This window comes from Lucilia sericata, unplaced genomic scaffold (genome assembly GCF_015586225.1).
Source record: "Lucilia sericata isolate MDLA Ls3-8-SP2 unplaced genomic scaffold, ASM1558622v1 Contig000105F_arrow, whole genome shotgun sequence".
Classification (NCBI taxonomy): domain Eukaryota; kingdom Metazoa; phylum Arthropoda; class Insecta; order Diptera; family Calliphoridae; genus Lucilia; species Lucilia sericata.
In genome coordinates this window covers 413176-429286 of record NW_023994137.1, presented here as the reverse complement: position 1 = coordinate 429286, position 16111 = coordinate 413176, and the positions used below count along the sequence as shown (strand labels likewise).

At 32.6% G+C, this 16111-nt stretch overlaps 2 protein-coding genes across 2 annotated transcripts; one reads left to right on the top strand and one right to left on the bottom strand.

Moving 5' to 3' along the window:
• Positions 1 to 1092: 1092 nt before the first annotated feature.
• LOC119600140 lies at positions 1093 to 10967 on the top strand. Its single transcript, XM_037950229.1, has 5 exons — positions 1093 to 2643; positions 2719 to 2943; positions 3024 to 6269; positions 6621 to 6940; positions 10730 to 10967. Exons 1-5 carry the CDS (start codon positions 1093 to 1095, stop codon positions 10965 to 10967), a joined length of 5580 nt encoding a protein of 1859 aa, XP_037806157.1.
• Positions 10968 to 11777: 810 nt separating this feature from the next.
• On the bottom strand, positions 11778 to 15630 carry LOC119600173. Its single transcript, XM_037950263.1, has 2 exons — positions 14599 to 15630; positions 11778 to 14515 (listed from the first exon to the last, which is right to left on the bottom strand). The coding sequence occupies exons 1-2, from the start codon at positions 15279 to 15281 to the stop codon at positions 11824 to 11826; spliced, it is 3375 nt and encodes a 1124-aa protein (XP_037806191.1). The 5' UTR covers positions 15282 to 15630; the 3' UTR covers positions 11778 to 11823.
• Between the last annotated feature and the right edge of the window lie 481 nt (positions 15631 to 16111).

The following is a 16111-nucleotide window of genomic DNA, read 5'->3' as shown; positions in this document are numbered from 1 at the left end:
TAGCAGTTTTATCTATTTTTATAAAGCATATAACCATCACCTATTCAACTTACAGTTTTCACTTTACACTACTATTTCCTAATTGGTTATGTTTGTGTCTGTCTAGTGTAACACATAGTTTATATTTTCTCTATGTGTAAAATCGCTAGAACAATATGCATTGTATGGCAACTCCCCACTTTAGTGTGGTGAGTTTGCGTTGCTCTTTATGTCAAAGGGCTTGACACATTTTTTTTTATTCTCATTGCTTTTCAACCACCGGACAGACAACAAATGCAAAATTAATAAAAGAAATTGAAATAAAATAAAAGTTTAAGAATTAAAATAAAATTAAAGTTTAATTAAATAAAAACAAAAGGAAAAGTGAACTTAAATAAAATAAACAGAAATACAAACCAAAAGAAGTAAACAAAGCTTTTTAATAAAATAAAAATAAGGGTTGTTTTTTGGCAACACAACAACAAGTGTTTGTGTGTATATAAAAACACATTTGGCCCTGACCTGCCGCATCAAGAGAAAACCAAGTGGACGGCTGCCGGAGACAGTTTGCCAACAACCAGCACCTAGGAACCAGCTCAGCATCTAAGAGGTAATAACCGGGATTCCCGATTTGGCCCCAAACATTGGTCCTTCGCCCGTAGAAAAAAAAGGTGCGTAAATTGAAATTATTAAAGTGCAAAGTGTTTCATATGCATATATTGTGGTTCATTATTTGTGGCTCGGAAAAAGTGAGGTTGTGTAACTTTTTGAAATTACATCGTGAACTTTTACATTAAGCCGCCATTTTTCCTTACGGTCATTTGTATTTGTTGTTTTATTTTTGGAACCTAAATAAATTTGTCGTCCATCTTTTTTCTCAAGTTTTTAAACTTATTGGAAATTGTGATTTTGGCGCATTTTAACTTAGTGGTTCTCTTTAACTCTTTTATTGGAAAATAAAGTTTTGTGGTTCTCTTTAACTTTGTATGGTGTTAAAAAACTTCAGTTTCTCTTTTCAATTCTTGATTTTATTTAAAGAAGTTTGTGACTATGTGATTTGTTTTAAATTTTTGGGAAAATATATTTTTGTGGTTCTCTTAAATAAATTAAAATATGTCGATTTTTGAAAAATACATAGTGGCTGCGGATGAATTAATCAGCTTTGAGGTTATGCTTAAAGCTGAAGATTTTTCTAGTTATACGGACGATGCTTTTGATTTTGAAAGATCAGAATTAGATAAATCATGGGAAAATTATAAAAGCATTTATAGTGATTGTTCTGATGTCACAATAGAAAAAAAGAAAGAATTGTTAATGGTACAAACAAAGCATCCGCAGGTCCGCAAGACATATATAAGATGTATAAACATTATTTCCAAAGCAAAAGCAAACTTAGGTAAAAAAACTGAAGAAAATGTAGAATCAGCAGTTCCCAATCTTTGTGGTTCCATATCCGTACCTCCTTGTGATACTGGTGTTTTTCATGGGGATTACGTTTCGTGGCCCACATTTAGAGATATGTTTACTGCGATTTACATAAACAATACAAGACTTAGCCCAGTAGAAAAGTTATTTTACTTGTTCAGAAAAACTGATGGTGAGGCTAGAGATATAAATAGGAATGTAGCTCTAACAGGAGAAAATTTTGAAATTGCATGGAAAAATCTAATAACTCAATATGAAAATAAACGTGTATTAATAAATAGTCAATTGAAAATATTGTTTAATCTGACTCCCTGTAATCAAGATTCAGCATCAGAGATAAAAAGACTCCAAAGAGAAATCAACAATTGTATGGCAATTTTAAAATTGTATAATGTTGATATTGGTTCATGGGATCCGATATTTGTGTTTCAATGCTCTTCGCGCTTATCTGAATGTTCACTGAATCTTTGGGAACAATCGGTTAGAAATAAAACAGAGGTTCCCAAATGGGAAGAATTAAACAATTTTTTAACAGATAGATTTCATGCTCTAGAAAGCGTTTCTGATATTATATCCTCGAATAATACGCATCCCAGTGGTTCCCAATCGGCACTTAATAGTAACAATAACCATACATCAACTAAAGTAAAACAATTTAAGGCCCATAATACTAAAGTTGAAACCATTTTTTGCAAATTATGCAAAGAAAACCATAAAATCAGCTCCTGTACCAGATTTTTGAATATGGATTATAGAAATCGTGTTTCAACTTTGAAAAAATTTCGTTATTGTTTTAATTGCCTCAACATTGGACATATGTATGGTGATTGTAGTAGCACAAACGGTTGCTCCAAGTGCAAAAGGAAGCACCATACTTTAATGCATAGGGATTTTGTAAATAAAAACAATAATAGCCAAAATCAAGGAAATACTAGATTTCAGGGCGAAAGTCAAAATAGTTCTGTCCAACAAATACAGTCCACAAATACAAATCAATTACAGTCCACTAATATCGCAGGTCCGTCTGGTGTTGTTCAGTCACATCACACATCAGTAGCTAAGAAAGTGATGTTGGCTACAGCTTGGGTCAATATAATTAGTTGTGGTTCCTATTACAAAGTTCGAGCACTCATAGATCCTTGTTCGGATGAAAGTTTTGTTTCTCAGAGAATACAAACTGTATTGAAGTTGCCCACTAAGCCAGTTTCCGCAGAAATTACTGGTTTAGGAGGAGAATTAGTAAGCAAATCTTCAAAGATTGCGAACTTTATAATTGTTTCTCTGTTTGATCATAATGTATCTCTAAATATTCAGGCGTTAGTAGTTCCTCGTGTAACAGGGAATGTACCTACACATTCATTTAAGCCACAAAAGAATACAGATTTGCCCAATCTGAATTATGCTGACCCTAAGTTTTATGAAAGTAGCGAAATAGACTTATTGTTAGGAGGAGATTTGTATCCCCTAATTCTTCGTGATGGAGTTCAACATGGAATTTTCGAATCTTTAGTGGCCCAAGAGACAATTTTTGGCTGGATTGTCACAGGCCCAACTCCAAGTAATGATTCCTCACGTTTTTCAATAACCAATTATATGACAAAAGTTTCCATGACGATCAGTTAACAAAGTTTTGGGAGTTAGAAGAAGTTTCTCGTAGAAAGATTTTATCAGAAGAGGATAAAAAATGTGAAGAGATCTATCGTTCTACTACCACAAGAAATTCTGAAGGAAGATATATAGTATGTTTGCCCTTTAAAGATACTTTTTCGTCACTTGGCCCAAATCGTCATATTGCTCTTAGTCAATATTTAAGAAATGAAAAGGTTTTAATGCGAAATCCTGAATTTAAGGCTCAATATGATGAGGTCCTAAAAGAATATATAGCTTTGGGACATATGGAAAAAATTACAAATTCTGAAAGTAGCTCAAGTTATTACTTACCTCATCATGGAGTTTTTAAGCCTGACAGTACCACTACAAAGTTAAGAATTGTTTTTAACGCTTCAAGTGCTTCTTCTAATGGTAACAGTCTTAACGATTTGCTGTTTGTAGGCCCTATATTACAAGCTGATTTAGTAGCCCTAATTCTAAAATGGCGTTTCTTTCAGTTTGTCTTCAATGCAGATATATCTAAAATGTATCGACAAATTTTACTTAAATCTGAACATAGACAGTATCAGAAGATAGTTTTTCGTAGTTCTGGGGAAAATAAAATCGAAGATTATCAATTGAACACCGTCACTTTTGGCGTTAATTGTGCCCCATTTTTGGCCCTAAGAACGCTTTTACAGTTAGCTGACGATGAAGAACGATGTTTTCCGCTAGGCTCTAGAATTCTTCGCGAGTCAATGTATGTTGATGATGCTCTTGTTGGAGCTCATTCGATCCCTGATGCTTTGGAGGCACGAGACCAATTAATTGGTATATTGGGTACAGCTGGGTTTGAGTTGAGAAAATGGGCCTCAAACTCTAAACAAATTTTAAAAAATTTGCCCCAAGAGCATCTTCTTAACTCTTCCTTTTTGTCGCTCGATGATAAAAGTAATGCTAAAACACTCGGTGTCCGTTGGAATGCGGCAGAAGATTACTTTTATTTTACAACTGAGAAGATTAAGTTCAAAACAGCTTATACAAAGAGGGAAGTACTCTCAATTATAGCAAGGCTATTTGATCCAGCAGGTTGGTTGGCCCCAGTGATTATAACAGCAAAGATTTTGATGCAGCAAATGTGGCTCGACAAAATAGACTGGGACGAACATATAAAACCTGTGGCTCTACAAAAATGGAAGACATTCATTTCTAATTATAATGAGATTGATACAATTAAACTTGATCGTTGGGTTCAATATACGCCTAGTTCTTATATTGAATTTCATGGCTTTTGTGACTCTTCTGAGTTAGCTTACGCAGCTACACTATATATACGTATTGTGAATGGTGATAAAGTTTATGTAAATCTACTAATTGGCAAAACAAAAGTGGCTCCAGTTAAAAGGCCATCTTTGCCGCGTTTAGAGTTGTGTGGCGCAGTTCTTTTAGCCAATTTAGTAAACAGCGTAATCCCCAATTTCAAATTGCATACGTATAACTTATATTTGTGGTCCGATTCGACAATAGTTCTTGCTTGGTTACGAAAACCGCCATGTAATTGGAAAACCTTTGTGGCAAATAGGGTAGCAACAATATTAGAAAAAGTAGGAAACAAAAATTGGTTTCACGTAGCTTCTAATCACAATCCTGCCGATCTAGCAACCCGGGGGCTGATACCTTCGGATTTAAGAGAAAACAAACTTTGGTGGCATGGTCCTGATTGGCTCAGATTAAACAAATCGTCGTGGCCCGAAGGTCCATTAGAATTCGAAACAGTAGAAGAATCGAAACAAGTCCAAGTTAATATTGCTAGATCCGCTGAACGAGAAGATATACTGGACCGTTTCTCAAGTTTGCCCAGAGCATATCATGTTATTGCTTATATATTTAGATTTTTTAATCTTGCGAGCAAAAGCAGACGTAAAAGCTGTAATTACGAAACTGTTAGAATTTCGGCTCAAGAACTTGTATTTGTACGAAATCGGCTATTTTTTCTCTCTCAACAGTCGCACTTTTCTAGTGAGTTTAGTTGTTTATCATCGAAACGGAAAATTGACTCTCGCAGTTCTTTATTAACGCTTACGCCTTTCTTAGACAAAAATGGTATTATTCGTGCTAATGGTCGTCTTGGGTCTACAAAATGTTTGTCGTATAATGAACGTCATCCCATAATACTTGCTTATGGCAGTAGATTAGCACGTCTATACGTTGAGTTTGTCCACTATTTGGTCTTACATGGTGGCCCTCGTTTAGTCCTAAATGTCGTTCGTCAGGAGTGTTGGATTATAAAGGCTAAAAATCTAATAAAAACGGTCATCCACAACTGTAAAATCTGCGTTATACATAGAAAAAAGCTTCAAAATCAGATCATGGCAGTGCTACCTGAAGAAAGAACTACTTTAAGTCGCCCTTTTACTAACACAGGTGTTGATTTTGCCGGCCCATTTGAAATCAAAAGTTTCACTGGTCGATATTGCCGTATCACTAAAGGCTACGTGTGTCTATTTGTTTGTTTCTCTACTAAGGCGATTCACATTGAGGCCGTTAGCGATTTGTCCACTCCTGCATTTCTAGCAGCTTTGGCTCGATTTGTTGCTCGTCGTGGTTGCCCTAGTCGCATTTTCTCTGATAATGGAAGAAATTTTGTTGGCGCTGCAAGAGAACTTGAAAATAACTTCGAAAAACATATAGAAGAATTACGTGATTCGGCAGTAGAAAAATATGGTCATCAACATCTTGAGTGGCACTTTATTCCTGCAGCAGCTCCTCATATGGGAGGACTGTGGGAGGCAGGAGTAAAAAGTTTGAAAATGCACTTTAAAAAGTCAGCTGGACAAATGAAATATACGTTTGAAGAGTTTTCGACAATTTTGGCAAAGATAGAATCGTGTCTCAATTCGCGTCCTCTTGGCCCTACGTCCGACAGCATCGATGATTTGTCCGCTCTTACTCCTGGTCATTTTTTAATAGGCTCTGCTATTCTTACTCCTGCTGAACCTGAAGAGCTTAGCTCGCCAATTAGTATAGTAAACCGTTGGCGAAAAATCAAAGCATTGCAGCAAGAAATTTGTCACCGCTGGAAAGACGAATATTTAAAAGAGTTGCACAAGCGTAATAAATGGAAAAGTCCCCAAATAGACTTAAAAGAAAATGACCTCGTTGTTCTTAAAAGTGAACCTTGTTGTCCAACTGAATGGCGCTTAGGTCGTGTTGTAAAAGTTTATCATGGTTCTGACGGTAAAGTTCGAGTGGCTGACCTTAAAACTCAAAATGGCGTAATCACTCGACCGATACACAAATTAGTTTTACTCCCTAATTGCACTGATTAATAATTCAATATCACCTTTTCTAAAATAAAGTTGCTCATTTAAACTTCTAGATTAAAAAAAAAAAAAATGGACTTCAACACCGATTATGGTTGCCCGCTTTGTAATCGCCTTCACGCCATACGACAGTGTTCACGTTTTATTGTGATGCCCGTGGAGCTAAAGCTCCGAGTTGTTGCCCAAAACTTGTTATGTTATAACTGCCTGGCTCAGTCGCACAGCCGAGCGAATTGTAGAAGTATAGATCGGTGCCGTCGCTGTATGCAGGACCATAATACTTGGTTGCACCCTTTGCCGCAGGGCCGTATTTGGTTTCCCATGACAGCGTTGATACGGGTAGTCACCAATCATGATACTGACGTCTTCATTAGAGCATTAATAGATCCAACAGCGGCCAGGTCAGCAATCATGAAACGTGAAGTCGAAGAATTGGGCTTACGGATTTCTAAAGGACGTACTGACATCGTTGTATACCATCGTCGCGAGGAGAAACGTCGCATAACGGTTGAATGTATTTTAGAAGACAAGATTTACGGCCGTAGCCCTATTGTTAATGTGGAGCGAGCAGACAAATATCCACGTCCAACAACTGTAGACCGTGCCAATGCGGACGTACACTGGCATATTAGTTGCCCTTACCAGCTTATCCTAGGAGCTGATACTATGAGCAGAATTCTGATTGGACCAGCTATGAGTCGCCCAGGACAACTATATGCCCAGAATACCATATTCGGCATAGCATATTTTGGAGAAGGTGTCAAAAGAACCTGAAGTATATTATTTATGCTATAATCTGTTGCCCTCAAAAGGCTTTAAAGTATTATTTACATTTTGTTTGATATGTACTCTTTAACGTTTATTAAACTTAAAAACATTTGAATGTACTATTATTTTTTATATACTTGAATTGTTCTCATATGTTAATTATATTTGTTAACTTTTGTTATTCCTTTTTTATAATTAACAATAATGAACTTAAAATGTTAATTTGTTGCTCTAGATAAGATAATTGAATTTGTTATACTACTTATATCTAATTTTGTATTTGATTTTATATTTTGCACTACCGTTGCAAGGTGGGCGGTATGTTTGTGTCTGTCTAGTGTAACACATAGTTTATATTTTCTCTATGTGTAAAATCGCTAGAACAATATGCATTGTATGGCAACTCCCCACTTTAGTGTGGTGAGTTTGCGTTGCTCTTTATGTCAAAGGGCTTGACACATTTTTTTTTTATTCTCATTGCTTTTCAACCACCGGACAGACAACAAATGCAAAATTAATAAAAGAAATTAAAATAAAATAAAAGTTTAAGAATTAAAATAAAATTAAAGTTTAATTAAATAAAAACAAAAGGAAAAGTGAACTTAAATAAAATAAACAGAAATACAAACCAAAAGAAGTAAACAAAGCTTTTTAATAAAATAAAAATAAGGGTTGTTTTTTGGCAACACAACAACAAGTGTTTGTGTGTATATAAAAACACATTTGGCCCTGACCTGCCGCATCAAGAGAAAACCAAGTGGATGGCTGCCGGAGACAGTTTGCCAACAACCAGCACCTAGGAACCAGCTCAGCATCTAAGAGGTAATAACCGGGATTCCCGATTTGGCCCCAAACAGGTTAGAATAACCCAAAAACGAAAAATATCATCAAATCCTCCCTGTGCTAAACCTGCATATAAGCGATATACATATCCATTTATTGCGGTATGTACCGGCATGACCAACTAAACTTTACTTATATTTTTTACAGGCTTTTTTTATTACTTACTGACACTGAATCAATTCATTAATCCATCATTTAAATCTTCAAAATCAATCAAAACTAATAATTATGTACCACAATTCAGTATTTTATTTCACCGATTTTTTTTTTGTTAAACATAACCGAAAAGTATCGGCAGTGTAACGACCAATAAAAAGTTCACGTTAATAATTTTATATTTTAAAAATATTTCAATACATAACTTTTGACATTCTTGTATTTTTCCAATCTTTGTCTTTAAAATATTATACGGTCGTTAAAAAGTTAGGGAATTGAAAATTAGTTAATGTAACCGATATTTGTCATTACTTTACGATAAAATTTAAAAAATTACTGAATTTCCGTACTAATGCCCTACCAATATTTTTCCAGGTCAAATACGAATATCAATACATTGTTTGACATATCTTCAGGTGTCCCCAAGCATTATTTACACATCTTTTTATATTCCCAGTTCGTTGTTTCCTCGGGAATGTATATATAAATATGAATATAAAACTGAAGTCCTAATTCTTATAAAAATATTCCTTTCGATTTGGTAACAATCTTAACTATATTATAACAAAATAGATCATTATCTCATTCACAATTTAGCACTTTACACAAAAATATAAAACAATAAAATCCTATTTTCTCTTTGCCTAAGCTTGTTTACATACATATTTGTTTACAAAATTCTTATTAAAAACAACAACAAAAACAAATATCATGCAAAATACAAAAAGAAAACGGTAACAGAGAAGTTAAACGTTTCTGCACGTTTCTGCACTTTTTTTAAAAAAGTAAACAACACGGTTTACTTTTTTGTTTTGTTTCTTGCTTTGTTTGTTTGTTTTTAATTTCAAGAATACGTACGTGTGACTATTGTTTCCATGTATTAGTAACAACTTTAAACGCTTATAGCTCGTAAAATTCATTCTCACTCATTAATATATATATTGTGCACATCTGCGAACAAATACCTTTAAAATGATATATTTTTTGCCAAGATCAGATGTATACTGTAAGAGTAAAAGGGGTCACAAAAAATCGTCTTGCCTATTAATTATATAGATACTAGAGCTTGAACTAAAAATGTAATCCATGTCAATAGATTTTTTTGAATGTAAATTTTAAGTAAATTTTAATGACGGTGGTATAGTGTTGACGTTTTATTCGTTAGTACGATTGTCGCCATCATCAGTTTCCATACTGTTAGTACGATCATCATCAATTTCCATTTCGTTTGTTTGGTCATTGTCAGTATCCATTGGTGTAATAAAACTGGAACTATTATGGTTGATTTCAATTTTACATTCAAAAACACATGGATTCCATTTTTAGTTCAAGCTCTAGTATACTTATATAATACTTATACAAAGGAACTATGTAATTTAAAACCGAGCTTGAACAGCGTCGCGATATATCCTATAAATTTTCAAACACTATATAACAAATGAAATAGTACAATGCAAGTTGTGTGCAGGTGAGAGTTTTTGCAAATCACGAGCGACGCGAGATTTTATTTTTTAATAACTATATTACATAAATGAATTAATTCATAACATGTAGGGTGCACCACGAGATTCTATAAATTTCAAACACTATATTACAATTGAAAAGAGCTCCATGCAAGTTGTGTTCAACTGTCGCTAGTGGGGTTTTTTGCAAATTTAAAATTTTATCAAATAACTATTTAATACAAATAAAATAAACCAAATCAAGTTGTGTGTACAAATCTGAAGATCTGCAACGTCTTGAGATTTTAAATTTTCATAAATTTTTAAACACTATCTTAGTTGATGGTGCAGGTTTATAAAAGTTTTTATAGACAAAATAAAATTATACTTATTATATATATGTAGATATGACTCACCAAAAAATAAGAAATTGCTTTTCATACGGATCCATACTTACATTATACGACGACAGCCACACACTGTTACGATCACTGTTTTTGCTTGTTTTCTTTCTGTCTTCCCTCCCCCATCATAAAATGCTATGATTTATATTTTTTCGTAGTATGTATATTGATATGAATATATGTTTAAGATTTAGAACGAGCAGATCGTTTGCTAGGCAATTACTATGACTGTGATTGTTGATGTTGACCGTTGTGTTAGTGTATTGTTGGTGGTGTACGCTGTGTTGTTGTTTAAAATGTTGATGCTCCTAATGTTGTTGTGGTTGGTGTTACTGCTCCTAATCACAGCAGTAATACAAACCATAACAACGTTACTTCTACATAACGTAACTCCTATAAAATGTTTTATTGACGATGGCCCTACTAACGAAGGCTTTCTTATAACACGAATGAAAATTTACGTACTAATGAAAGTACACCCATTAATTGGAATTCGATTAATGTCGAAAAAACATGAGCAGTTCTGTTCTGTATTCAGCTCCAAAGTATTGATGTTGTTCGTTGTGTTGTTGTTTAAGATGTTGATGTTCCTAACGTTGGTGTAGTGGGTGTTACTGATGTTCCCAACGTTGTTGTAGTTGGTGTTACTACTGTCGAGAGATTCTATAAATTTTCAAACACTATATAACAAATGAAATATTTCAAAGCAAGTTGTTTGCTGGTGAGATCTAGAGGCTATGCCATATTTTATCTATTTTAATAATTATATTACACAAATTAAATAATTAAAAACATGTAGTATACGTGTATCTTGGGCTCCAGTTGCTCTGAAGTACAACTTTGACACAACAGCTATAACACACAACAGAAACGCCAGTAATAATCTAAACAACATCAATAACAACAGCGCAATATACAATACAAATACAGGCAAATCCCGAAACAACACTATCAGTAGCAGTAAATCCAACCACAACAAGGTTAAGAACATCATCAGCAGTTATCATCAGCAGCAACACCAACCACAACAACGTTAGAGACGTCAACATCCTAAATAACAATACAATGTGCACCATCAACACTACCTTCAATATCAGCAACAATATCACATACAAAAACCTATACCCCAACACAACGGTCAATATTAACAACAATCATATACATTCATAGTAATTGCTTTGCAAACGAACAACACGTACATACATATATACTAGGCATTAGATCGAAAAAGACGAAGTCTCGCATAATTTATTAGAATGCTTCGATGTATTTATACCATAAACTACTTTAAAGTATACCAAACGCCTTAGAATAATTTTCTGAGGTCTCAACTCTTATATAAGGACTATTTCATCACAATTTCATTGACAATCAAAGTTTTTTCAATAATCTGTCCAAATATCAACATTCTAGCTTTAACCGTTGATGATTCAGTCAGTCAATCAATCGGTCACTCAAGGCTTTTATATATGTATGTATGGGCAATTTCGTGTCAAATTACCCAAATTTTATAGACACAATTTTCAGATCTATTGGTCAAGAACTGGGTTAGAAGGGATCAAAATTGGACATTTTGGTCATACAGGGCTTTTTTCAAATGAGTGTAACTTTTCACTTATTGGTCCTAGCAAAAATTGTCCAAAGGAGTTTAGAGTTTCTAAAAATACTTTCTTCAATGTCAAAGAAACCGATAACCAAAATTTCATGATTCTAGCTTTAACGGTATGGGCTGGGCGATGATGAATCAGTCAGTCAATCAATCAGTCACACATCGCTTTTATAGATAGATAGTTAGAAGATAAATAAATACAAAATTTTGTTATTTTATTTCATATTACATATTTTTATTTATATATTTTTTTCATATTACATATTACTAATAAATTACATAATTTACATATCTTTATCAAGAATAATATCATCATCTTCCTCCATAATATTACTGTTATCGCTTAAATTTAATGGTTTTATTTCAGAATCTGATGAATTAATTCCATAATGACCCCATGCATATGTTTCAACACCATTTTCTCTTATAAATCTCTTATCATCTAAATAACTTAAAGTTAACTTACGTATGTGTTGAGTGTAAATTTGGTGTACCTTAGATCTAAATATATACATGGAGTCATGATATAGTTTTTTCTCTTGTAAACATTCTCTGAAATTATTAATTGATAGTTTAGCTGTTACATACTGTTTAACACCTTTAATTTTTTTAATTTCTTTTTCAACCCTATCAATTTTAACTGAATACATTTTTGCCCTTAAACCAATGAATTCCTTAATAACTTTGCCATTGCACTCATCTTTCATCATTCCTAATACTTTTTTATTTACAAGCGGGATATTATAAATATTATCTTTCGGATATGCAGATGTATCGAAATGAGTAGTAATATCATTTCGAATATCATCATACAAGTCATTTGTTCTGATATCATATATAAATGAATCTGTATCCATGTAATTTAGATTAATGTTATCAAGATATTTAGGTTTCATATAATCGTAGTGAAAATTATACATTTTCCATTTTGATAACTCTAAAACTGAAAACCCAATATATATCGGTTTATTATATACGGTTTTTGCTCTTCTCATTTCGATTACAACCATATTTTCATTAATTTCAAGCTTACTATGGAAGTTCGGTTTAGCTATAAGAGCTCTAGCCCCTAATCGTTTACCTCTGTTCTCCCATTCACTGACTATTTTTATGTCTTTTCTCTTGTCAACATTTTCCATGGTCTTACCATATACAGCATTATTTAGTAACTTGAAGAAATTTTGTTCAAAGGAATTTTTTGCTAATGTTCTATGCTGATTGTTTAAATCGATGTACTTTTTTAGCCAATCTGATTGATTAAATTTAAGAATTCTATGGATTTTCTTTAAAATTAAACCATTTTCAATACATTGTTGGAGATTTTTGTAGTGAATTACGTAATTTGTTTTATTGTTTAAATCTGTGATTAACTTTTTCTGTTTCATTGTTGCAATTTTTTTAGTCTCTGCACAAAATGGTAAGTCATTATGGTAGTCATGTAATGAACTGGGGTAGTCTAAATCTACTTCTAATATATACCCTATTGGAGAATCGTCTTTAATATCATTTAAGTTAAAATTTTCAATGTTTTCAACCCATTCAAAATTTTTAAAAGGAAGGTATTGAGACATTGCATAACCGTATAAATTATTTACATCTAAATATATAAGATAATTTGATTCCTTCGAGGAATCATAATCACTTACATATTTATTATTGGCTATGGAATGACGGTTACTGCATTGAACAATACCACCCCTTATACCTCGAACGATAAAATTATACATATTAATATCTGTTAATAGTTCTAATTCTATTTTTGTAGTTTTCAACATTGCATCCCAAGACAGACCAGGTGTAGTATAATATTGGCAAGGATCTAAGTTGTAAATGTTTTTACAAACTTTCCTAAAGTTTTCAAATACATCACAAAGTAGAAGAACATCTGCTTTGAGATATAAAAGTAAATAGTCTAATAAAGTTTTACACTGGAATGTACTCCAAACATTTTCTGCATGTTGATATTCTTCTTCACTGCACGACTCATTAGTCATTTTATTGAAGAAGACTTCAGGAGGAGGTAATTGTGTTTCCTGAAGTCGATTCTCTGAATCTATATAATCATAGGGAAAAACACCTTTACGTTTCATTAGACTAAATTCATTACTATTACTATACACTGATTTTACAATATTTAAGTCATCATCGGATAAGTAACTAGCTAATTTTTCTAAACTTGATGCCATGAATCGAAATGAGTCGAGAAAACGTAATTCAATTGTGTCTTTTTCATTCACTGAAATTCTTTTTGATATTGATATATATAATTCCTTATTTAAAGGAATAATATTTATATCACCTTTAATAGATGAAAGTTCTCTAATAAACAAATGGCAATCATATGCCGAAAGATTGTGGAAAAATATAGGGATGAATTTTGCTATTTGATATTCTAAGTTACATTTATTGTGAGCAGGTCCTCTGTATTCACCCGTTAAATGACAATGATCTGCCACTCTATCATTATCTAATAATTTCTCGCAAATATGACATGTTGTAGCTTCATTTTGTTTCCTTTCTTGAGATGGCGTTAAAGAATTCATTGTTTTCTTTACACTTAAATGGTTATTATAAATATCTGAAGTATCAGCTACTAAACTTTTAAAAAAATGTTTTGGAGAATCTTCACCACTATATATTCTAAACTTGTCTAAACTAGAGTCAAATGAACACTTAATATAGTAACTATATGCATATGGGATATGCTTTTGTACCGACTCAACTTTAGTAGAATTCTTGAAATTTGTTGATTCTAAAATGCATTCAAAGTCAGCATAAACGACAAACGGTACATCCAATTGGTTCTTAAAATTTTTGAAATTGAGAATGTTATCACCTGATTTCGGCATTATAGTAACCATTTTGTTGCATCCCTCTTTGTGTTTTAATAAGGCTGGTTCATTATGAAAGTGGATGAGGCATGTATTACATACATGTATTGCACATTTACGTTTTGTTAGCCGACTTCTCAGCAATCTAAAATTATATGAAAAAAAAGAAGAAATTTAGGAACGATCTTTATAAAAATATAACTTCTATATTTTTATAAATATGTTTACCTTGATATATTTTTTATCCACACATAATGAACCCGTTCGTCTTCCTCTAATAACAACAAATTAATGTGGATTTTCTTTTCCTTCTGTGTGAAATAGAACGGACCCACTACATTGTCCCCTTCCAATCCGAAAACATTGACGCTGATGTCGGGGTTATTTTCTTCAAATATCTTTATCATATTAACGGCTAAGGGAAATTTTAAACTTTTAAAATTTAAAACCCTTCCGTTTTTTAGCGTTATCATTTCATCTTTAATTCTATCATTAATATTATAAGATTTCCACAAATTAACATGGGTTTTTACTTTAAATAATGCAGATATTATGGCCCATTTGAAGCAGTATTCGTCCTTATTATTTATATTAATGCAAGCTTTCTTTCGCATTATCTTTTCTGGCAATTTAATATAATTTGAACCTTTTAAACATTCGTATTTATTTATATTTAGTTTTAAATTCGCAATATCCAATAAGGTCCATCCACTGTCTCTCTCCTGAAACTCACTCATTTTCTTTATTATCTTATCACAATGATTTGAGTAATGTTGTTGTAAATCTTGCGATGCTGTTGTTGAGTCTATTATCTGCATTTTAGTTTGATGCGATATCTCTCCAGTTTCAGATGTTTCATTTTTAATTAACACGTAATTACAAATCAGTTCAAAATTGAATTTTATCGACATATGTTTTTGTAAATTTTGTTGCAGCAACTCAATTATTTTGTCTTTAATTGTACTTAAAAAATCTTCCACAATTATATTTGATTTATCTTCATTTTCGCATATATATGTAGCTATGCGATTCGTGAAAGATGATCTAATGCATTTTATATTATTATTATCAATTTGTTGAACACAATTTGCTTTATGAGTGTTTGTACGTAAATGAAGTGGCCAATTTTGTTGCTGTATATTTGATTTACACTCCGGACAATAAACAGTGTTTCCTTTATTTTCACTATGTTCAATTCGGTGTCTATGACTTAACAATTCCTGCCGAGAGCGAAAAATTAAGTTGCATGGTGTACACTTCAACGATGATGATGACGGACCATCGTGATGCAATCTCGTATGGCTTTTTAGTGACGAGTTCTGAGTAAAAACTTTTTCACAAATTTCACAAATGAAGCTAGCCATTTTTTTGCTGTTATTTGTTGACCGATTCCGTTAAATATCAAAACAGGACTGACTGTATTTTCTAACAAGTGGAGCTATTTATACTAAGAGGGGGAGACTTATTTTAAAAAGTTCTAGAAATTTTTTTTTGGTCCAAAATTAAAAAAAAAATTCGAAAATTCGAACTAATGTTCGAAAAAAAAAAATAAAACTGATAAAACCAGTTCCCGTAGACCAAATCGTCTCTTCAACAACAAAATTTGATGATTTTTTTGATGAAAATCAAAACACTTTTGATTTACATATATATTAATGGTAAAAGTTTTATGGGTAGCAGTGTTGACCCATTTTCATAAATTTTTTATCACCATGCGGAACAAAAATAAATAAAAACAAAT